General features: G+C 41.6%; 1 protein-coding gene across 1 annotated transcript in view; it reads left to right on the top strand.

Moving 5' to 3' along the window:
* Nucleotides 1-11,973, top strand: part of lrig3 (leucine-rich repeats and immunoglobulin-like domains 3) — a 58,201-nt gene extending 46,228 nt beyond the window's left edge. Inside the window, exons 10-19 of the mRNA XM_080191266.1 lie at nt 916-987; nt 1,382-1,453; nt 1,667-1,830; nt 2,052-2,372; nt 4,929-5,210; nt 5,428-5,877; nt 8,292-8,450; nt 8,897-9,043; nt 9,158-9,412; nt 11,241-11,973. Of these exons, the coding sequence (XP_080047392.1) occupies nt 916-987; nt 1,382-1,453; nt 1,667-1,830; nt 2,052-2,372; nt 4,929-5,210; nt 5,428-5,877; nt 8,292-8,450; nt 8,897-9,043; nt 9,158-9,412; nt 11,241-11,485 (2,167 nt within the window). The 3' untranslated portion in view covers nt 11,486-11,973. The remainder of the gene's footprint in view (nt 1-915; nt 988-1,381; nt 1,454-1,666; nt 1,831-2,051; nt 2,373-4,928; nt 5,211-5,427; nt 5,878-8,291; nt 8,451-8,896; nt 9,044-9,157; nt 9,413-11,240) is intronic.
* Nucleotides 11,974-23,830: the final 11,857 nt, after the last annotated feature.

The following is a 23,830-nucleotide window of genomic DNA, read 5'->3' as shown; positions in this document are numbered from 1 at the left end:
TTGGGTGCAAAGACTGTTCAGAGGTGACTTCAAATGTTGAAGCAAGCTATTTTGGGCTCAAGTCTTATGGAATGGAGTAACGAGGGCCCTGTGCTTGAGGGTGAGAAAAGTAAGCATGTCTGTAGATATGCTTTGATCGGGGCAGTTCGAAAAGAGCCATGCAACTGGGGATGCTGTTGGAACCTGAGGACCCTGTGCCTTATTTTGAAAACCTAAAACTTAGTGTCAGGATTATACTTAAATAATAATCAGACAAAAATCACCACGTTATCTTATAGCAGAGAAAACAGGGCAAGCATAGCAACAAAATTGGATTTCTTGTTGGATAGAGTGAACTTGCTACAACTGTAAGTTTTAGATGAAAGATTTCTAACTCGGGTTAGATGTGGCAATGGTTGTTTTCTTATTTGTGGGACATGGACATTGCTGGCTGGCCAACATTTGGTTGTCCATCTCTTATTGCATGAAGGCAGTTGAGATTGCTGTGGCTCTGGAGTCACGTGTGGCCATGCCGGGTAAGGATGGCAGATTTCTTTCCCTAAAGGACAGGTAGTGACCCAGATGGGTTTTTTTGACAATGGTTTCATGGTCATCAGTAGATTCCTGATTCCAGATAGTTTTTATTGTATTCAAATTTCCACCATCTGCCATGGTGGGATTTGAACCAGGGATCCCAGGACATTAGCTGAGTTTCTGGATTAATTGTCTAGGGATATCACTAGGCGATCACCTATCCTTTTCCTAGGTTTGTTTGATCTCTTGTTTGCCAAGTGTTTTATGAGAGTGTTTGAGAGATTTTTATATCAAGTGAAGCTTGAGTCATCAATTTATTCCAAACCCCCATTAATACTGCTGATTTTACTCAAATATGCACATTTGTTTCACTATAATTAAAATTAAATGTTTATTCTCTAGAGGACTGCAAGGAAATCGAATTAGATCAATCACAAGAAAAGCATTTTCTGGCCTGGATGCACTTGAATACCTGTAAGTATCCTGTAATTCCAGCACAGATGGTGCTGAGTGCTTCAGCCAGTTAAACCATTAATATGTACTTAACTGATAAAGTGGCAAATGATCATTTTAAGTGTTTATTAATTCTAGTGTATTGATGTAGAGATGAACACTGTGCCAGTGCTAGAGACCTTGGATTTTAATTGTTTTAACTTATCACTTTGCAATCAAATTATGTGATTAGTATTCTTTAAGCAATCAGAACTGATTAGTCCTTTGAGCATAGTCACTTTAATTAATGCTTTAATTCGAATATTTTAAATTAGACAAAGTTGGAGCGGTATTATAAAGTTAAAAAAATGCTGACTGTAGAGGAAATCTTGGTGGGTATCCTATTTCATTGACACATGTTTTCTGTTTCTTACAGGGATCTGAGCAATAATGCAATTATGTCTGTCCAAAACAATACCTTTTCTCAAATGAAAAAACTTCACGAATTGTAAGTGTGACCTGATTGCGAATGTTTTATAACACGATAATGTTGCAACTAACTGCTGGATCTCTCCTTGAGTATATTTGAAGCAAAGTTGCAATTAAGATCTAAAGTCCTACCCATGCAGTTCAGTTACAAGTCACAGCTTCCATTTTTGATTTGATTTCTTTTTGTGAACTTATTTTACTTGTGTGATATTCGAGCATTTGTTTCTCTCAGGTACTTGAACACTACAAGTCTTCTTTGCGATTGCCAGCTAAAATGGCTGCACCAGTGGGTGACAGATAATGGATTTCAGCCATTCATCAATGCAAGTTGCGCTCATCCCCAGTGGCTGAAAGGCAAAAGTATATTTGCCACCAAACCAGAAGACTTTGTATGTGGTAAGTGGTGAACTTTTAAAATGCAAATTAAAATCTAAATCATTTAAGAACAAAAATTGTTAGTATATGCCCAATGTGAATCATTCTCAAAGTGCTTTTTAATCCAAACTTTGCACAAAGCATCTGTCATGTCTATGAATGATCACACTTGGATATTCCTTAGAGGGTGTTTGTTTGCTTTTTGCTGAATTTAAATTTAATTGGAAAATGATTCCTCACAGATGACTTCCCCAAACCCGAGATTATTGAACAGCCTGAAACACAAGCTGCTGTAAAGGATTCCAACGTCAGTTTCATCTGCTCTGCAGCGAGCAGCAGTGACTCGCCAATGACATTTGCCTGGAAGAAGGATAATGAAGTACTTCATAATGGTGAGATTGAGAACTATGCACACCTCCGGTCTCAAGGTGGCGAAGTAATGGAATATACTACCATCTTGCGCCTTCGACATGTGAATTTCAGCAGTGAAGGAAAATACCAGTGTGTCATTTCCAACCATTTTGGTTCATCCTACTCCAACAAAGCCAAACTAACTGTGAATAGTATGTATCAACAATTTTCACTGACAATTAATATTGATTGTTTTAAATATATTTAATTTTGGAACCTCCTATCTGAACATGTCGTAGCACGCAAGAGTCAGTTTAGGAATGTTTGTTACTATCTTGTAGATACATCACATACAATCATTACTTTTAAATGAGAGCTGTTCTATACAGGTAAGAAAGGCAGTCATGTTTTTTGTACAGGATTCCACTAATCATAGTCTCCTGCAGTGCAGAAGGAGACCATTCAGCCCATCGAGGCTGCACTGATCACAATCCCACCCAGGCACTACCCCCCTAACTAATTGCCCTGACGCCAAGGGGCAATTTAACATTGCCAATCGGCCATCTTTGGACTGTGGGAGGAAACTGGAGGAAACCCACACAGACGTGGGGAGAATATGCAGACTCCACACAGACAGTGACCCAAGCTGGGAATCGAACCCAGGTCCTTGGCACTGTGAGGCAGCAGTGCTAACCACTGTACCACTCAAACAGCTGCTTAGTCGCATGACCAGAGCAGGCTAATGGAGGAATGATGGCCAGGGCAGCTATCCTTTGATTAGTGTCAGATATCTTCATTGTATAGCCTCTGATTTAAAGAGGTAATACTTCCAGCATTTCCTGTAAGAAGTGAGAGCAGGAGGGGATCGTAAGGCCTGTTGAGTCTGCTCTGCCAATCGATAGATATGGCTGATCTCGGGCCACAACTCCCATTTCCTGCATACTCCCCATGCCCCTCAATTTCCCGAAGAGATCAAATATCTGCCTATCCCAGCCTTAAATACAAGACATGGAACTGAGCTGTTGGCTGGGACTGTTCTGACTTTAGTGTGAGAGCACTGTGTTACAAGTGCTGGTTATTTCTAAGTCTTGTTACCTTCTCTCGTAGAAATTTCAAAATAAGTGTTCTCGTTTGTCACAATGGCAGCGATGCATATAGTTTACGTCTATTTTCTGTCCCACCCCAGTGGTCTTGAGGCAACTCTCCTTAGTACACATACGTAGTTTTTCAACAAAGAAAATGGGTGTGCTCGACAATAATGCTGTTCGTGTTGAATTGATAAATTGTGCTTGGGGATCTCTGTTACTTAATATATTTGTCTTTTATTCCTGTAAATTTTTCACTATTGTACTAAAGGTCATGTTTGGGTATATAATCAATGGAAATATGAAAACAGCAGCATTGACTGTGCTAAACTTACTTTTCAACTACTTCACAACTGGCAAACATTGTAAAACAATAATGAACTCAATGACTTCAGTGAACTCTTGTTCTCTGTCTTCCCACTTTTTTTTATTTCTATCAATTTATTTTCATTTCTTCCATGGATTCATTTTTCCATCTTTTTTTTTTCCAACCCCAACCCACTATGGCCATTTGTTATCTGTTCCAGGTTGTCCTTTGTCACACAGTTTAACTTGTTCTGCCTTTAACAAGTTCTGATCTTCAGCATTCTTCTTAGCCGCGATCATCACCGTTTACATTCCTTTTTGTCCATGAGATTTTATCAATCTCTCCCTTGCCTCCACCTACCACTGGCCCTATATTCAGCTTCAGCTTCCGCTTCAATCAGTTAATTAAATCTGGAATTAAAAGCTAGTCTCAGTAATAGTGTACTGTGGCATTGTATGGGTCAACCTTCACCAAATGGACTACAGCAGTTCAAGAAGGCGGCTCACCACCACCTTCTCGAGGGCAATTAAGAATGGGCAATAAATGCTAGCCTAGGCGGCAACGCCAATATCCCATAAAATAATTTCTTAAAACAGAAACTATTGTGATTGTCATTTTAAGAAAATGGCACCTGGTTCACAAATGTACTGGAGGGAAGTGAATCTACTGTCCTTGCCTGGTTTGGCTTATGTGTGACTCCAGATCCACAACAATGCGGTTGACTTTTAATTGCCCTCAGAAGGGCAATTCAGGATGGGCAGCAAATTTTGCTATTAACACTCTCAAATTAAAATAGTTATTCCATAATATTTGCTGCTTTATTGATTCCATTGTAACAACACACGCTGCACTCCGCCTGCAAGTTCATCTGGGAAAGAAACTGGCATTGCCGCATGTTTATTCCGTAATATCTGACAATCTTTATCACAAAACGCAATCAGAGTTAGTGGAACAAGTAGCAGAAGTGGATGAGTTGTAGTGGAGTAAAGTGATGGAGAAACAGAGCGTCAGTCTCTTCCTCGCACGCAAAAGCAATTTCTGGAAATCTAAAATGAAAGTAGAAAATCGTAGAAATCTACTGCTGGAAATTGATGCAGTATCGCTGCCTGTCTTGCAGATGGTGGCTGATCTGTCTCTTTCCTGTGCAAGGAGAAAAGATGGGTAGTGACACATTTGCTCTGTCGAAATATATACATCCACAACATCTCTGCCTGTCTTTCTACCACAGATGCTGTGTATTTCTAGCATTTTTTTTATTGTCTTCGTTCACTCGTAGTTGAGGTGCGAGTAAACTCGGTTGTATGTGCGATCAAGATGCCCATTAGATATGCAGACAGTGACATGCGTAATTCTCATTTTGTTTGGTGGTTTTGCAGTGTTGCCATCCTTTACAAAATCGCCGACGGACCTTACAATTCGAGCAGGAGCTATGGCCCGTTTAGAATGTGCTGCTGTTGGCCATCCAACACCCCAGATAGCCTGGCAAAAAGATGGTGGCACGGATTTCCCTGCCGCACGAGAGAGAAGGATGCACGTGATGCCGGAGGACGATGTGTTTTTTATTGTAGATGTGAACATAGAGGACATTGGGATCTATAGTTGCACTGCTCAAAACAGTGCTGGAGCCATTTCAGCCAACGCAACACTAACTGTACTAGGTGAGACAATGCTGTCCTTTAATGAGTGTAAACAGAAATGTTAGACATAGATGTGTATTTTTCATTAATATAAAATGGGGAAGTCGTTTTTTAATATTCAGCTCATCATAATTGTGGGATTATCTTTTGCAGCTTGTGTGATCTGCAACATTTAACTAATGCATTCTTTTTGAGAGTCTTCCACTATATAAGAATCTGATGTATTCTTTTTATCCAGAAACACCTTCATTTGTGCGCCCTCTGGTTGATAAAACGGTAGCAAAAGGTGAAACTGCGGTTCTGCAGTGCATAGCTGCTGGAAGTCCCCCTCCGAGGTTAAATTGGACCAAGGACGATAGCCCTTTAACAGTGACTGAAAGACACTTTTTTGCTGCTGGAAATCAGCTGTTGATTATAGTAGATTCCAACCTGGAAGATGCTGGGAAGTACACTTGTGAAATGTCAAATACCCTCGGAACTGAGCGGGGCCACATCCGTCTAAATGTCATTCCTGTACCAAACTGTGACTCTACACAGAGTGCTGCACCATTCGAGGAGGATGGATGGTCTACGATTGGAATTGTAATCATAGCTGTGGTCTGCTGTGTGGTTGGCACGTCTTTAGTCTGGGTGGTTATTATTTACCATACAAGAAGGAAGAGTGAGGACTGCAGTGTAACAAACACAGGTGTGGATATGATCTTTGTGGCCGTAAGCTCTGTTACCTAACCTAAAATAGAGAGATGTTCTATATTGTCTTTTTTCCTATTTATTTTGAGAAGAGTTATAAATGAGAATAATAGAGGGTATGCATTTTGTAAATGAAGGTTCTTACTTCTCTCAGGATCCCTATATTACAGGAGGAGGCCATTTGGCCCATCAAGTCCGCACCAACCACAACCCCACCCAGGCCCTATTCCCGTCACCCCAGACATTTTACGCTGCTCACCCCGCCACACCCCCCCCCCCCCCCCTGCCCCCAAGCACTAGGGTCCAATTTAGCATGGCTAGTCAACCTAACCTGTACACCTTTTGGACTGTGGGAGGAAGTTGGAGCACCTGGAGGAAACCCACCCAGACACTGGGAGAACGTACAAACTCCACGTAGACAGCAACCCAAGCAGGGAATTGAACCTGGGTCTCTGAGAGACAGCAATGCTAGCCACTGTGCTGCAGTGCTGACCCTCCCTTCCTCCACCTGCCCGATTGCGTTAATCCTTGCTGGGATCGGGTACAATTCTGTGAATAGGGATCACCCTGTAAACATGGTTGTCATTTGTGATAGGACCTTAACTGTAAGTATTGGCATATTGTTCCACAGTGAAGAGGATCACAAGTGAATTTAATCCCAAAATTGTTTCACATCTAGCACGTATATTTGTCACGCCATTAACGGTGAAGAGAATCCTTGCTGATATTCTTTAATTTTCCCTTCTCATGCAAACATCCTGGGTTCAATTGTAGCATTCTGACTTCCCACGAACATCATTTAAGTGAACACATATTGGGGATTGAACCTGAAATGTTACACACGCAAGGCTCAGCTACTCACTGGATTGAGTTACAACCGTCATGGTAGCTGACGAACCTTTTTCCTATAAGCTCTTCTGTTTGTATTTAACTTGTTCTCTCTCCCCACCCACCCTTATTAAAAACATAACAGTAAACATAGGAGTGGCCCCTAGATAGTATAACTCACCGCTTGCACCTGTATTCGCATTTTTATGTTGTGACACACTCCGATACTTTGAAAACATTGGAAACAAGGTGTTTAGCATTTGTTCCCAAGTGTAAAACATGTTGTTTCTCGCACAGAATAGTGTGCTTTACAGCAAACTACCTTCTGGGGTTTGATTGTAAAAGTAATATGGAAAACAAAGGAGATCAAGTACTTGAAATTTTTAGTTGAAATTTTAATATTTACCAACTTTTTATTTTGTAATTGGTTTTGAGCTGACCGACCGACTATAGATGACATAATCTAGGTAATGTTGTAGCATCACTGAATATCATGGTGCGGCACGGTGGCATAGTGCTTAACACTGCTGACTCACAGCGCCAGGAACCCGGATTCGATTCCCTGTTTGTGCGGAGTCTGAATATTCTCCCCGTGCCTGCGTGTGTTTGCTCCGGGTGCTCTGGTTTCCTCCCGCAGTCCAAAGATGTGCAGGGTAGATGGATTGGCCGTGCTAAATTCTCCCTCCAGTGTTAGGGGGACTAGCTAGTGTAAATGCATGGGATTGTAGTGACGGGGCCTGCCTGGGTGGGATTGTGGCCAGTGCTGACTCGATGGGCTGAATGGCAGCCTCCTGTACTGTAGGGATTCTATGATCATTCCTGATCAATATAAAGAACATACAAAAGCATCTTTCTAGTTTCCCTCATTCCTCCAAGTCATTCCTTTTCTTCTGAAGGCTGTAAACGGTGCTTTTATAGCCATTTCCCTTTAAACTTTGGGAAAAATTACAGAAGTCCAATCTTCCGTTAATGTCCCTACGTGTAGTGCAGCGACCAGAAACATGTCCTCCATCCCCCTCCTCCCCTTTCAATGGAACTCCTGAGGCTAGTTGTTTGAAACTCATTGGGCTGAGTTGGGCAAACCTAACACAAGTGCTAGTTATCATCTTTGGGTTTCCCTGGTATGTATCTTTATGGAATATTCACCCACTGAACTTCTTATCCCGTTGCTGCTACTTTTTCCTTAATAGAAGAATTACATGATTTTTGTAGTCTGTCTTGTGAATCTCAATTGAATGTATATCATATTACAGAAAGTGGTTCTTCCAAAGTGGTAGTTTTTATGATTATTACAAGTGCATAAGACCATCGTGGAGATTATAATAATTGCGTACAACTTACCAGAGTGTTGTTTAGAAAGGAGATTACAGAGTAACTTCCAAAACTACTTATCCATCACCAATGCTGTATTCAAAAATTGGTTGCATTTGCCATGAATGTACTGAACCAAAATATTTCCTGTCTGAAAGGGAAGTGAAATAACCTTTAAGGAATTTTACTTGGTAGTTTGTTTTAAAGTTGATATGATTAAAACTGTGTTCTTTCTATAGATTGTCGTTTTAAATTATAATGTTTATTTCCCAGATGAGACAAACTTGCCTGCAGATATTCCAAGCTACCTGTCATCCCAGGGAACGCTATCAGATCACCAGGAAGGATACGGACGATCGGAAGCTGGAAGTCACCATCAGCTTATGGCTGCTTCTATGAATGGATATTTACTTCAGCACAGAGGAAGTGATGGTAAGCATTTGAAATAACTTGAATGGCGGCAGTGGGGGGGTAGAGAGGAGAGGAAGTCCTTAAGGTATCACAACAATCTGACTGCCTTCATTTGTGCTTAATTTATTCTGGTAAATGTTGGCAACTCCAATGCATGCACATCCTGAGTGTTAACAAAACTGCTAAATCAAAATTTATGCGCTTTGTGTATTGACTTCCACACAGAAGTATTCCACTGGAGGGAAGATGAAACAACTCTACAATTACATCCCCTTAACATTTGATAACAAGTAGTAGGAGGGGATTGGAGATACATCTGAGAGATGTGATATTTGTATGAATGTAACTCCCTTTGTCTGAGGTTTTTGTTTAAGGTAATGATGTACAGAAAAGGAGTTTTTTTTGAGAAAATGCTGTATACATCAGCTTAATTAGAAAATGTCTTTTTTTTTTTGTTCTGTTTTAAGATCTTTGTCACATTGACAATGGAAGTGACACAGATTTGGAAGGCATGGCTGACCCACTAGTTTTTCAGGATCCAGACCGAACGGGCTCCGTCTACACGGGAAGAATTATGTACAACTCTGAAACACTGCAAGGAGTCCATCAACAAGGTAAATGCAAATCAAGTATGATACAAAGCCAGTGTTCAAAATCTGAACACTGCAGGTGCAAAAAAGCGTTGAGCATGCAAAACGTCTCACCATGGTATTTGTCATTCAAACCAGATGGAAACACTGATCAGATGGCGATTTGTACAGGTGCCTACGATGATTCCTGCATACCGTCAAAGAAGAAAGAATATTATCAATACACCCAAGTGTCCCCAGAAGACCCTTTTGACCAAGTTATTGCAAAGAGAATGGTGCAGCTCCCAAATTCAAACATGTTCAATTCTATGAAATCTCTGCACAAAGGAACTGCTGTCAGCATTCCAGTTTCAAGCAGGAATCCAGAAAAATTTCCAGCGACCATGTATGGTGGTAGGTATTTTGTTTTCCCTGATCTGTACAATGAAAGGCTTATGAGAAGGTTAGCTGCGCAAGTTGGGTGATTAAACGTTAACTTCTTTTAACCATTGCATTGCCCCTTTTTTAATATGTCAGTATTGCCATAATTAGATTGTATTTAAACATGATGTAGTACGCATTTCATTTTTAAGAATTATATTTCTTTGCTTTAATTAAAGCACACGCATGGTTTTTTTGTAAATCTGTGTGAATCCTGCAGCTACTTTTTTTTGTTACTCAGTGGCTAAGTATGCAAAACCAGGAACCTTGGCCAGTTTGTTTTCGACTTCATTGAAGCAAACTAGGGCTCTTAAAGTCACTGCCTCATTATAAGTTGACATTGTAAATTGGTATCTTGAAGCCTGTATGGTTCAGCTGGTATCAGAGGAGCAGTCAGTAACGTAGAATCCCTGCAGTGCAGAAGGAGGCCATTCAGCCCATGGACTCTACACCTACTCTGTGACAGAGCATAGTGCCCAGGCCCCTCACCCTGCCCAATCACTGCAACCCCACCCATTTATCCCACTAATCCCCCTAATCTACAGAGCTTGGGATACTTAAGAGGCAATTTAGCATGGCCAATCCGCATCGTCTACACATCTTTGGACTGCAAGAGGAAACCAGAGCACCAAAGGAAACCCATGCACACACTGGGAGAGCTTACAAATCCACACAGCGCCCCGCCCTCCCCCACCTCCCAGGCCAGAATTGATACTAACCACCATGCTGCCTTACATTCAGAACCTTTTTCTTTGTATATGATCATATTTCTATAGTAAAGTATATAGACCTAAAATTGGAACTACTAGATTTAATTGAAAAAAAAGTGCTGTTATATGATTAGATCCCATTGGTTACAGCATCAGTCCCATGACACTTTGTGCTAATTTCTCATTCAGATTTGTTTTGTGGGACTGGGGTTTGAGTTGAAAAGGGACAAAGATTTGTGTCGAAACTAAACTAGAAACTTGAGTAATGTTCAAAGAACGCTCTGATTTTTGTGGTTCAGTGAATCTTCCAAATTCTACTTTTGTTCAGGATTAAAAATTTACAGATCCTTTCTGCTTCACTGGATATGAAGGGGAAAGAATTTATCTTAAGGCTCCATCTTTCACTGGACACTAATGTTGCCAACTTAAAAACCCCTCAGTCGATTTAGAAGTAACTTCATGTGACTTTTTTTCCCTTTTGAAAACCAGCACACTTGGAGCTACTGTGGTCCATTTGCATTTCTGGAAGATATGTCACCACACAAATTGAACTGCTTTATTATTTTTTTCCAGATTGCTTTCAAATCTATTGCACTGACAAACTAATATTCCAGTTGACATCAAAGATTTTTGCTGCAATTTTTAAGTTTGTATGAGACAAAGGATAAATGGTACACAAATGTTTTGTGCATTCATTAGACCTTTTTAAATTTACAGTCCATCTGTATTTGTATGTTACAGGGTAACACGATGTAGGAGTAGACCATTTGGCCCTTTGAACCTGCTCTGCCATTTCAATACAATTATGCCTGTACTTCTCTCTGAACTCCACTTGCTCACCTGTTCCCCACATCCCTTGAATCAATTCCAGTACTTTATTCTTGACATTTTATACTATGTTTTTTATGTTTACACCACCTGTTTGCTCCATGTCCTTAAGCATAACACCTGTGTTTTTCACAAATGACACTTGGTATTCAGAACTTAGTGGTAAAAGCAAAATTGTATAGATTGAGTGTTTGGAATTGGTACGACTAACTTGGAAGATCTCATGCTTCTTTGACGTTTGGCTTTTTTTTGTTTGTTTCTAGGGACATTCGGAAAGCCTTCTTGGAGAACTTTCCAAGGTCCTCTTTCTGACTGTACCCAACCAGCTGCATCTCCATCATTAACTCTTCATCATAATCCTCAGGCCTCGTTGGACATGGACTCTGAGGCTGAAGAAGAGTCAGAGAATCCCTCACTTTCTGTTACTGGGCAACACAATAGTACTTACGAACACACCGTTGATAAATGCAGGACTCCAACATTTCAACCATGCAGAGTTCATACGTAGACACTGCTACTCCCACATTGAAACTTATTGTACCAAAGAAAAACCTGGAACAAACTACCTCACAAAGCCGTGTTGCTTCAGTTCTCCAGAAACTGATTCTTTCTTTTTAGGATATACTTTTACCTGGTTGTAAATCGGCATAAACTGATCATCGGACAAAGCAGAAGCATTGCCAACAATTTTATTTTGAGAACACTATCCTTCTGAAGTACAATGAATTTGCTATATTTTTTATTATTTTATACTTTTTTTACTGAATATTATAAATTTTTCACCTGTAAATTATGTAAATAATTACCCAGTATTTTACCTGTTTGTATAATAAGGGATACTTTTTTACTGAAACTTCTTGTCGGTATGCTAGAATTTATCATTGGCGGTACAAGCATGTTAGTTATGTGGCGCTAAGTTTGACTATAGGTCGGAGTTTTAGTGCCTTGTTTGCACATTTATGTTGACAATAAAACGGCATTTGGCTTTGAACTGTTTTTTAAAGGAGCCCAGTGTATTTGTGTTCTGACTTGGATTTGTTCCCTATGTAATCATTGTAACTTGCATTAAGCTCTTAACAACCTAGCACTGCTGCTGTCATGGGTGATTGAGTGATTTTGATAACCTACAGAAGAGAAATATTAGCACTTGGAGATGTGATGCTTGGGTGGATTTTTCCACCTTCATTTTCAGTGGGTGGAAATGGAGGAGGGGGTGGAGAATCAAGCAGGAGACCCAAAATGGCATTTAGACTGGCAGGATTTCCCCCAGGTCCCTGCAACCCACCAGTGACATAAGAATTTCTGCCATGCAATGACGGGAACACCATTATAATTAAAATATGATAAGCAGATCTCCACATCCCCTACCCCAACCGGCAGTTTGAAAGACATCATGTCAATGTGGCCAGGTTTTGAAAATCGAAGAATTGGTGAACAGATCCTGTCAGGCGTGCACAGATAAGGACAGCCGGTGATGCCATGAGACAGTACTGGACCTAGCTAGAGTCTCAGACTAGCCACATGGGCTGCCACTATTTGGCAAGGTCCTTAAGACATGGCAGGCTATGAAATGAAGGCATTTATATTTGCTGGCACCAATGCACCCCTTTCCAATGTGCTTTTTTGCATTCTATGCCTGTTCTGAGCAAGGGGTCGGCAAGAGCACACTCTATGCTGGAAGTGCTGGCTGAATTTGTATCTGAGATCACCGCCACAGACGTCAGAGCAGCCTACTTGAAAGTCAGTCCACGGAAAGCGATTTAGCCTGAATGGGTACACAGGCTAGCACTTGATCCTCTGCAGACCAGCTGGCAGAGGTATTTGCCTCTTCAACCTCTCTTTTACAACAGACTGTTTTAAGATGACCATCATCCTTGTACCAAAGAAAATCCAGGCAACATGCCTTGATGACTATTGGCTCTGACAGCCATCATTATGAAGTGCACAAAGTAATTCTGTCCTCCCAGATTGTGTGGATCCAGTACTTTGCCTATCACCATAACAGGTCCACAGCAGATGCCATCTTCCTGCCCCTACACTCAACTGTGGAACATTTGGATAAACAAGACATCTATGTCAGACTCCAAATTATTGACTGCAGCTCAGCCTTCAACACTATTATTCTGACAAAACTTGGCTCAAGTCTGAGGCCTGGGGACAGCTCCTCCCTCTGGATTCTAGACAGCAGTCAGTTAGGGTAGGCAACAACACCACCTCCCTGATCATCCTTATCAAGGCTGCGTCCTCAGCCCTTTACTATACTCCTTTATATATTGATGATTGTGTGGCCAAATACCTCTCAACTTTAATTTTCAAATTTGATATCACCATAGTGGATTGGATCTCAAACAATGATAGAGTACAGGCAAGAGATAGCAAATCTGGTGAACTAATGTGCTAACAATCTCTCCCTCAATGTCAACAACAGAGGAGATAGTTATCAACTTCAGGGAAGAGGACATGCCCCTGTTTACATCAACAGGGACGAAGTAGAAATGGTCAGGAGGTTCAAGTTTCTAAATGTCCAGATCACCAACATATACCCTAATCCCTCTATGCTGCCGTTTATAGGTAAAATCCACAAAGCCCCTACTTTCTCAGAAGGTTAAGGAAATTTGGCATGTCTGCTACGACTTCAACTTTTATAGATGCATCATAGAAAGCATTTTCTGGTTTTATCAAAGCTTGGGATGGCTCCTGCTCTGTCCAAGATTACAAAAAAAAAGGTCATGAACAAAGCCCATTGCATCATGCAAACCAGCTTCCTTTCCATTGACTCTACATTTCCTGTTGCCTCAGAAAAGGACGCTACACACCCTGGATGTTCTCTCTTCCACTTCCTTCCATCAGGAAAAAGATATGAAAGCCTGAAGTCACCAACTGACTCAAGAACAGTTTCTTCCCTGCTACCATCAGATTTTTGAATGGATCTACCTCGCATTAAGTTGACCTTTCTCTACACCCTGGCTATGACTGTAACATTACATTCTGCACTCTCTCCTTCTCGTGTATCGTATGCTTTGTCTGTAGAGTGCGCAAGAAACAATACTTTTCACTGTATACTTCATGTGACAATGATAAATCGAGGGAAGGGATCATTCCGTGCACTGCCTGGGGAGAGTGGTAGGGTGGGTTTCCATTGGCATAGGGAAGGTCCGTGTTCATGGGGTGATTCTATTTTTTAAAAGGCCACCCTGATCTCTCAGAATCCTAAGTCTTTTAGACCCCACCTCGCCTCACCAGCACGATGTTGTGAGACCCACGTCTTGGTGTTTTCCCCCCGCCTCAAGTGTTCAAATATTTGGAGGTAAAAGCCGGCACCATAGCCCAGTAGGCTACACACCATTTTTCTTGCCTGAATTGGCACTTTGAGGAAAATAAATCATAAACTTTCACCCCTTGAGCCAGCAAAGATGAATATTATCGTTAACTTGCAGTATGTGTGTCTTGTTAAGGAGCTGTAGCAATATGGCTATTTCCTAGTATCTTAATTTGCTGTGGCTTTCTTGGGATAAATTTATGGATCTGAACCTTAGGCACCATTTCTATGCTTTGTACAGTATTGTGGGTCTTTAACATGTTCTGCAGTGCATCATATTGAGTGACACAAAAGGTAAAGATTGCTTCCTATTCTGTTTAGGAATTTTGGTCAGGTCCACATTCCATATTTTATGGATCTTACCAGAGAAGGTCCTGTTTACTGAGTACAAAGGCCATTTTTTTTAATGTGGAGAAAATGTCACCAAAGTTAGATTTGTTGTTTTCTGTCCCTGACTGTTTTGTTAAGAAAGTAAACTTGTGTTTCCTTGCATTGCCCCTACAATTTCAGACTCTGATGGTGCCCTGCTACCCAAGTCAGTAGGATATGCGTACAGATTGTCTGGAGTCACAGAATCATAGGATCTCATGGTGCAGAAGAAGGCCATTTGCCCCACTGAGTCTGTACCAACCACAATCCTACCCAGGTCATATCCCCATAGCTGCTACATTTAACCTTGCTAGCTCCCCTGATATTAAGGGGCAATATAGCATAGCCAATCCATCTAACCTGCACATCTTCTGCACTGTGGGAGGTAACCAGAGCATCCGGAGCAGACTTTGATTTGATTTATTGTTGTCACATGTATTAACATAGTGAAAAGTATTGTTTCTTGCGTGCTATACTGACAAAACATACTGTTCCTAGAGAAGGAAACGAGAGAGTACAGAATGTAGTGTTACAGTCATAGCTAGGGTGTAGAGAGAGATCAACTTAATGCAGGGGAAATCCAATCAAAACTCTTGACAGCAGCATGGAAGAAGCTGTTCTTGAGTCAGTTGGTACATGACCTCAGACTTTTGTATCTTTTTCCCAAAGGGAGAAGGTGGAAGAGAGAATGTCTGGGGTGTGTGGGGTCCTTAATTATGCTGGCTGCTTTGCTGAGGCAGCGGGAAGTGTAGACAGAGACAGTGGATGGGAGGCTGGTTTCTGCGATGGATTGGGCTACATTCATGACCTTTTGTAGTTCCTTGCAGTCTTGAGAACGTGCAAGCTCCGCACAAGCCAGGAATCAAACCCAGGTCCCCAGTGCTGTGAGGCAGCAGCACTACTGTGCCGTAAGTTGTACTTTCTTTCAAAAGGATCAGCATGTTGAATTTGATGATCAAAATGAATGGCGGGCTAGGCATGAAGGGCCGAATGGCTGACTCCTGCTTCTACTTTTTACGTTTCCGTTTACCTTGTGGGAGGATTGAGGAAAGTCTTGCCTGCTTCACCGTAGTATATGGCTAATTTCAGATACAAATCATTATCCTGAATTCACAATACTATGTCTAACCAATGGGATTTAAGGATTCCTTCACAAATAGTCTGCATGCATTCAGAACAAACCTCAAAGGTTAGTGTGTAATATCTATACAGTTAGGCAATGTATGGATACACCAACTTTTTTTTTTTAACTTCACTCTACTTTCGAATGAGACATGTTTAGCCTTTTTGTAATTTAAAATCTATTGAAAAGTACTGCTAATTCCCAACTGCTTATTATGTTGTAATTTGCACATGCATTACATGAAAAGGAAGCAATGACTCATTAACCCCCACCAGGAATCACAAGTTGAATTTTTCAACATTCATGTGATTCAAAGGACTTGAATATTCTGAGAATGTACCATATTAGCAGATGTGCCTCAGTTTAACAGGGGCCCTGTTTACCCAGTTTTCACTCCAGGCAGGTGTGAACACACTGATCCTGGGAATAGATCACAGGGAGGACAATTGCCAGGGTGGTTAGTTAGAAGGCCTATCTCAATTCGCTGGTGTGGCGATGCCGACGTTGGACTGGGATAAACACAGTAAGAAGTCTCACCACACCAGGTTAAAGTCCAACAAGTTTACTTGTAGGAAACACCACTAGCTTTCGGGACTGGCTGCTCCTTCATCAGGTGGGTGGGGGTTCTGATCACAAACACAATTTACACGAATGCAAGTCTTTACAGCTAATCAAGTCTTAAAGATACAGACAATGTGAGTGAAAAGAGCATTAAGTGCAGGTTAAAAAGATGTGTATTGTTTCCAGACAGGAAAGTTAGTGAGATTTTGCAAGCCCAGGCAAGTTGTGGGGATTACAGATAGTGTGACATGAACCCAAGATCCTGGCTGAGGCCGTCCTCATGTGTACAGAACTTGGCTATCAGTTTCTGCTCAGCGACTCTACACAGTTGTGTGTCATGAAGGCTGCCTTGGAGAACGCTTACCCAAAAATCTGAAGCTGAATGCCCATGACCGCTGAAGTGCCCCCCCAGAACAGAACAGTCTTGCCTGGTGATTGTCGAGCGGTGTTCGTTCATCCGTTGTCGTAGCGTCTACATGGTCTCCTCAATGTACCATGTTCTCTTCCTGTTAGGGAACACTTCAGCGGTCACGGGCATTCGGTCTCTGATCTTCGGTAAGCATTTTCCAAGGCGGACTTCATGACATATGACAGCGCAGAGTCGCTGAGCAAAAACTGATAGCCAAGCTCCGCACACATGAGGACGGTTGAAACTGGATGTGAAACTCCTGCCTCCATGACCAACATATCCAGTTTTTACTAGAAGGGGGAAAGCCTTGACTCACGATGGAATAATTCAGCAGTCGTTAAACTTACTGCTAAGTTCATTTTGGCAGGTCAAAAGGCCTCAACCCACAGTGTGGGAGTCACAAACTGATGGAATGCACATAAATGGTCTTGTAGGGAGGCAGATAAATGTCATGATCTGAAATTATATTAAATCCCCCACTCTTTAAACATGAAAAAATAGGCTACGTTTGTCAATGCAAGTTCAAAAAGATTCTCTCTACTAGACTGCTTTAATTGACAGGCCGTGTGGTGTACTTTATATTTTTTTTTCACTATTTATAATTGTGACATTTGTTGACATTTCTCTAAGTACTATTCATTATGAAAGCTTTAATAATTGCAGAAGGCTACAGTTATCTCAGCAGGGGACTTGGAGGTCACAGTTTGATAGTTTAGATAAGCTGCTAAAGGATCAGCTCACTTTGATGTGGCACCTAAATAAATACCTTTTATGGGAGATTAACCACTTTAAATGGGAGATTATTTTCATTATCAAATTTGAATAAGAGCTATGTTAATAAAACAAGGTTCATTAATTAGTCACAAATAGGCTTACATTAACACTGCAATGAAGTTGCTCTGAAAATCCCCTCATCACCACACTCCGGCACCTATTTGGTGCACTGAGAGAGAATTTAGCATAGCCAATCCACCTAACCAGTACATTTTTCGGATTGTGGGTGGAAACCGGAGCACCCAGAGGAAACTAACGCAGACAAGGGGAGAAGGTGCAAACTCCACCCACGCACTGGCCCAAGACGGGAACTGAACCCTGGTCCCTAGCATGTGAGGTAGCAGTGCTAACCACTACACCATCATGCTGCCTATATTATAGTGGTAGTGTTTTTTTTATTATTCATCTCCTGATGTCTGACCATGATGGATATTGGGTGAAAGGTCATAGGGGTAGATGAGGGCCATGAGTTGGAATGGAAGTGGCATGCAGGTATGACCAAATAAGGGATTGGGTGAGGGTTTGAAGGAAGAGAGCTGGAGGGCCCAACAGCTTCTAAAACATCTGGGACAAAGTCCAGGAGAGCCGAGGCAGGGCTTCTAATCAACTCACATCTCTATCCCATACCCCGGCTGCCTTGGAATTGCTTCCAAAGTGGACAGATCTGATTCCTGTCTTCACTTCCCCACAGCAAACATTGGGTATAACTGGGTTTGTCTAGTGAGGCAGGAAATCTCCCGATTGCCTCAACAGTAAAAATCTAGTACCCTTTCTCCTACAATGTTGAGTTCAGGATTCTTGGCATCCATTCTGTGCCTTGTCTGTTCCAGCTATACCCACTATTCCCTTTTGAGTCTTCCTGTTTACCCTACACTTGATCTGCAGGTGATGCATTCTTCAATAACTACATCTATGCCCCCAGAAGCCATCTCCCTAAGTTAAGCGCATTACTGCTATCAAAAGCCTGCTATAAACATTATTGTAACCCTCATTTTGCAACACTCTCCCCTCATTATTTCTATGTACCTCGCTCACCATCCTCAGTTATTGGGTGCGGGCAGAGTGCTGTGCTGCTGTTAAGTGTAATAATTTACAATGCTATCCAGTGGTTGCCTAGCCCCAAACTCTTGCCTTCCCTTCTCTTCTGAAGTCATGTTGATAGGTGATTGCACCAACAATGGCAATGTTCCAATGCCTCTTGGAAAAGACATGTGAACCAATGTGCACTGAACACTCAACTGAAGTGACGTGTTCACTTTCTAACAATGGTCACTGAATCGTTATCTGGAATCCCGGTGGGACACTGGAACTCAACTATATGTTTTTCCAAAGTCCTGGTCAGGGTCCACTAACACAATATGGACTGGAATCTAATTTAGAATTTTCAGCTGAAGAATCATCCACGGTCTTTGAGATCAGTGTTCCACATTGGGCTGCATGTTGGCTCAGTGGTTAGCATTGCTGTCTCATGGCTCCAGTGACCCAGGTTCAATTCTGCCCTTGAGTGACTGTCTGCGTGGAGTTTGCATATTCTCCCCGTGTCTGCATGGGTTTCCTCCCACAGTCCAAAGATGTGTAGGTTAGACTGAGTGGTCATGGTAAATTGCTCCTTGGTGTTAGAGGGACTAGCAGAGTAAATATGTAGGATTAGGGAGATAGGGCCTGGGTGGGTTGTGGTTGGTGCAGGCTTGATGAGCCAATTGGGCTGCTTCTGCACAGTAGGGATTCTATTTAAGTTGCTCCTTGTGCGAAAAGATGCTTCCGGATTTCACTCCTGAATGGCCGAGCTCTCATTTTAAAAATATCCCCTCTTAATGCGGATTAATTCCCCCATCAAATCCTATTATCGGCTTGAGGACCTATTATATTAACATTTGAGAGTGCTAAGATTAAGGGGATACGTACCAAACTTGTCACAATTCAACATTTTTTTTAAGTAAGCAATTATTTAATGACTGCATTTGCTCAGCTGTGGGGTAATCCACCTAAAGGTTCAACACACACAAAAAAAGTTTGAAACTTGATTACTTAGTGATTCACTTAACAACATACCTGCCCTCTTAACTTTCTTCCTGAGCCACGCCATTGCCAGTTTGTTTTCACCGTCGCTTTGCATTTGTACCACGGATTTGTATTTTCATGCGAAGGTGGATTCCCCAGCAGTGAAGGCTGTCAACAGTATTTGTTTCCGCATTCAGTGCAGTTCAGACTTACTGCCAACACTTCAGCCAGAAGGTATTCCTGGAATTGAAAGGTAATCCGCAAGAACTCAGAAAACCTTTTATTTGTGGCCCTTGGTCAACACAGTTCGAGTGTCAAACAAATCTTTTTTTTGTGTGTGGTGTCATCATCTCAATTGCCAGGGCTGCCAGAGTGGTTTGAGGCTGCTTGGTAATGCAGTATAAATTATGGTCTTTCGGCGTAACTGGTAATAAATGTAAAGTGAAATCTGGGGTGGGGAATCTCAGAAAGAAAGTAACAGCACTTTAAGATTTGCATTTCCTGCACTTCAACGGGCAAACAATGACCTGCACGGCAAGCAATCCAGTACAATAAATAAGAATAGTGAATTTTCTTTTAGCTGGGTTCGCTGATTGTTTTGCAGATTGTTACTTGGATCCAAAGTATATTTTCTGTACAAATGTTTTAAGCACAAAGCTAAGTGCTTGAGACTGAATCCAGGAATTTGGTATGTAGGGGAATTTCAAGGGTCATAGAATCCTTACAGTGCAGATGGAGGCCATTTGGCCCATTGAATCTGCACTGACAACAATCACACCCCAGACCCTATTCCTGTAACCCTACATACTTACCCTGCTAATCCCTCTAACGTGCACATCCCAGGACTTTAAGGGGCAATTGAGCATGGCTAATCAACCTAACCTGCACATATTTGGACCGTGGGAAGAAACCGGATTACCTGGAGGAAACCCATGTAGACACAGGGAGAATGTGCGAACTCCACACAGACAGTGACCCAAGCTGCAATTGAACACACGTCCCTGGAGGAGAGTGGTGACTGGGTCGTTCTGCCTCACAATGCCAGGGACCCGGGTTCGATTCCTGGCTTGAGCCAGTGTCTGTTCGGAGTCTGCATGTTCTCCCCATGTCTGCATGAGTTTTCTCCGGGTGCTCCGGTTTCCTTCCATAGTCCAAAAGAAGTGCTGGTTAGGTGCATTAACCTTGCTAAATTCTCCCTCAGTGTACCCAAACAGGCGCCAGAATAGTAGATTTTCACAGTGACTTCATTGCAGTGTTAATGTAAGCCTACTTGTGACACCAATGAATAAACTTTAAATTGAGTATATTCAAAACACAGTAAGACACATTGTTGATTGATAAAGGAGTCAAGGGTTAAGGGAGATAGGCTGGAAAATGCAGTTAATTTATTAGTCACAAGTAAGGCTTACGTTAACACTGCAATAAAGTTACTGTGAAATTCCGCTAGTCACCACACTCCAGCGCCTGTTCAGGTCAATGCACCTAACCAACATGTCTTTCAGACTGTGGGAGGAAACCAGAGCACCCGGAGGAAACCCACGCAGTCGTGGGGAAAACTTGAAACTCCACAGGCAGGGACCCAAGCCAAGAATTGAATTTGGGTCCCTGGCGCTGTGAGGCAGTGGTGCTAACCATTGTGCCACCTATAATTTTCTTGGCACAGGCTTGATGGGCTGAATGGCCTATTCTCCTCTCCTATTTCTTACAATCTGATGGCCGTTTGCAGAATATAGCATCACTTGCAGAAATTGGAGACTGCCGCTTTTTCAATGAACGAGGAATATGTGACAAATGATTGTTAAAAGTTAAAATCCTGCGTCATCATATCGGATATTTTCAGTGGAGCAAGTTTAAATGATTGACGTACAGAGGGATGGAACAGGCATCTTATTCTGTTCTGTTTCTTACTTAGTTATTGACCTTACACTGAATCCATTAACAATCTTGTTTAACAGCTGCTCTTACATGTGGGATAAATGATTGACAGAAGGGAAAGTGTATTGGGTGAATCATTGATTTTCTTACTGTTATTCACAGCATCAGCGTGAAACAAAAGAGCTGTGTTAGGATGTCAAGGTCTTCCAGGCTAAAATAAGCAAGGACAAAAGTGTGGAAAGCTCAGTGCAGACTACACAGAGCAGAGGTATAGCATGCTACCATGAATGAAATTAATTACTGTACATCAAAGATGCTGCCTTGAATAAAATAAATGTTAATTAGGCTGCCACTTTGAGTTTTTTTTGTGGTTTTGAACTGCAAGTGAGACAGTGGTTAGCACTGCTGCCTTACAGTGCCAGGGACCCGGATTCGATTCTGACCTCGGGTCACAGTCTGTGTGGAGTTTGCACATTTTTCCCCGTGTCTGCCTGGGTTTGCTACGGGTGCTCTGGTTTCCTCTCACAGTCCAAAGATGTGTGGGTTAGGTTGACAGGCCATGCTAAATTGCCCCTTAGTGTCCCAAGATGTGTAGGTTAGGTTGACTAGCCATAATGAATGCTACGGGGTTAGGATAAGAGATGGGCTTGGGTCAGATGCTCTTTCTTTTGATGTATTGCCACATGTATTAGTATACATTAATATTATTAGTAGTAGTAGTACACTCTGGTTTCTCTTGATCCTATGAATTTTTTAGTGTCATAAGTAGGCTTGCAATGAATTTACTGTATTAGTATAGAGTGAAAAGTTTTCATAGAATCACAGGTCATTTGGCACAACGAGTCTGCACTGACCACAATCCCACCCACACCCTACCTCCATATCCCTACATATCTACCCACTAATCCCTCTAACCTACGCATCTCAGGACACCAAGAGGCAATTTTAGCATGGCCATTCAACCTAACCCGCATATCTTTGGACTCATGTGTTGTTTCTTGGGAAAGAGACAGAGCATATTTTACATAGGGGAGAAGGAAAGGAGCAAGTGCAGAATGTAGTGTTACAGTCATAGCTAGGGTGTAGAGTAAGACCAATTTAATGCAGGGTAAATCCACTCAAAACTCTGACGGCAGCAGGGAAGAAGCTGTTCTTGAGTCAGTTGGTATGTGACCTCAGACTTTTTCATCTTTTTCTCGACAGAAGCAAATGAAAGAGCCAGTGCAAACTCGATGGGCCAAATGGTCGTCTTTTGCACAGTAGGGATTCTATTGTTCTATGGTTATTTTCAAAGGCAAAAATGTTGGGTTTTATTTTCCAATGAGAAGAAAGTTACAAATATACAAGTTTAAGTTCATAAATGGCAATGTACCAAAATCTGGTCAAATTTACAGTAGATTGTAAAATTGCTAGCAGTTAAATTTATGGTTACTACAGAAGCATTAGTTTCCTCTGTGTAATTACTTAAACGATCATCCTCATCAAGAACATGTTAAATACAGAGGGAAATCCAGTATAAAAACGGAATAAATATTGGACAAACGGGTCTGTTAGAATCTGTAAAGAGAAGCAGGGTTATCATTTTGAGTCCAAATGATACTTGAACAGAATTCCAGTTGTGTATATTGAAATATTTATTGAAAATAGTGTTCCTCAAATATACAAGAAAAGTACTTCTCAAAAGTTAAAAAAACTAACATTACATACAAAACACTCACCTGGATGTTCTCCAGGCTGTTAAGTGGAATATGTGATATAGCGATACCGGCATTGGACTCGGGTAAACACAGTAAGAAGTCTCATAACTCCAAGTTAAAATCCAACAGGTTTATTTGATAGCAAAAGCCACTAGCTTTCAGAGCATTGCTCCTTCATCAGGTAAATGGGAGTGCTGTTCACAAACAGGGCATATTGAGCCAAGGGCTCAACTTCTTTTTCTCAAATGTCTACAACTGATGAATCATATTCTGGATATCCCAGATTTGGAAACTGCATCTGTTTGAAGACACACTTGTATATGTGCATCAGCCTCTGTGATCCACAGATGTGAAAACTACAATCCACCTCCGTTCACTCCTGCTCAAGGAAAAATGGTGGGTGCCGGGTTTCAGACACAGAAGTTGCAGAACTGGGGATCAGGTGCCATTTTGGCTAAAACACTTCATCCTGCCAGCTTTGTGAAAATTTGGGACATAGTCTATCACTGGATATTACTCCTCCATCATCCATTCTTGCTCACACCACTTACTCAAAGCATTGAGTCAAAGTCATTATTCTTGTCTATGTAGCTTTACTCTACCTTTTGCAGTCTTCTTTCAATCACTGCTCTTCTAAGTCTGGGCTGCAGCCTTCTTCCCCCACATTCCAGAACTCCTTAACACTGCACCTTAAAACTACATCCCTAAATAAGAAGCACCTTGGG

The sequence above is a fragment of the Carcharhinus amblyrhynchos genome, chromosome 6 (genome assembly GCF_965287045.1).
Source record: "Carcharhinus amblyrhynchos chromosome 6, sCarAmb.v2.hapA, whole genome shotgun sequence".
In the NCBI taxonomy this organism is placed as follows: Eukaryota; Metazoa; Chordata; class Chondrichthyes; order Carcharhiniformes; family Carcharhinidae; genus Carcharhinus; species Carcharhinus amblyrhynchos.
This window is presented reverse-complemented; position numbering and strand designations above follow the sequence as displayed.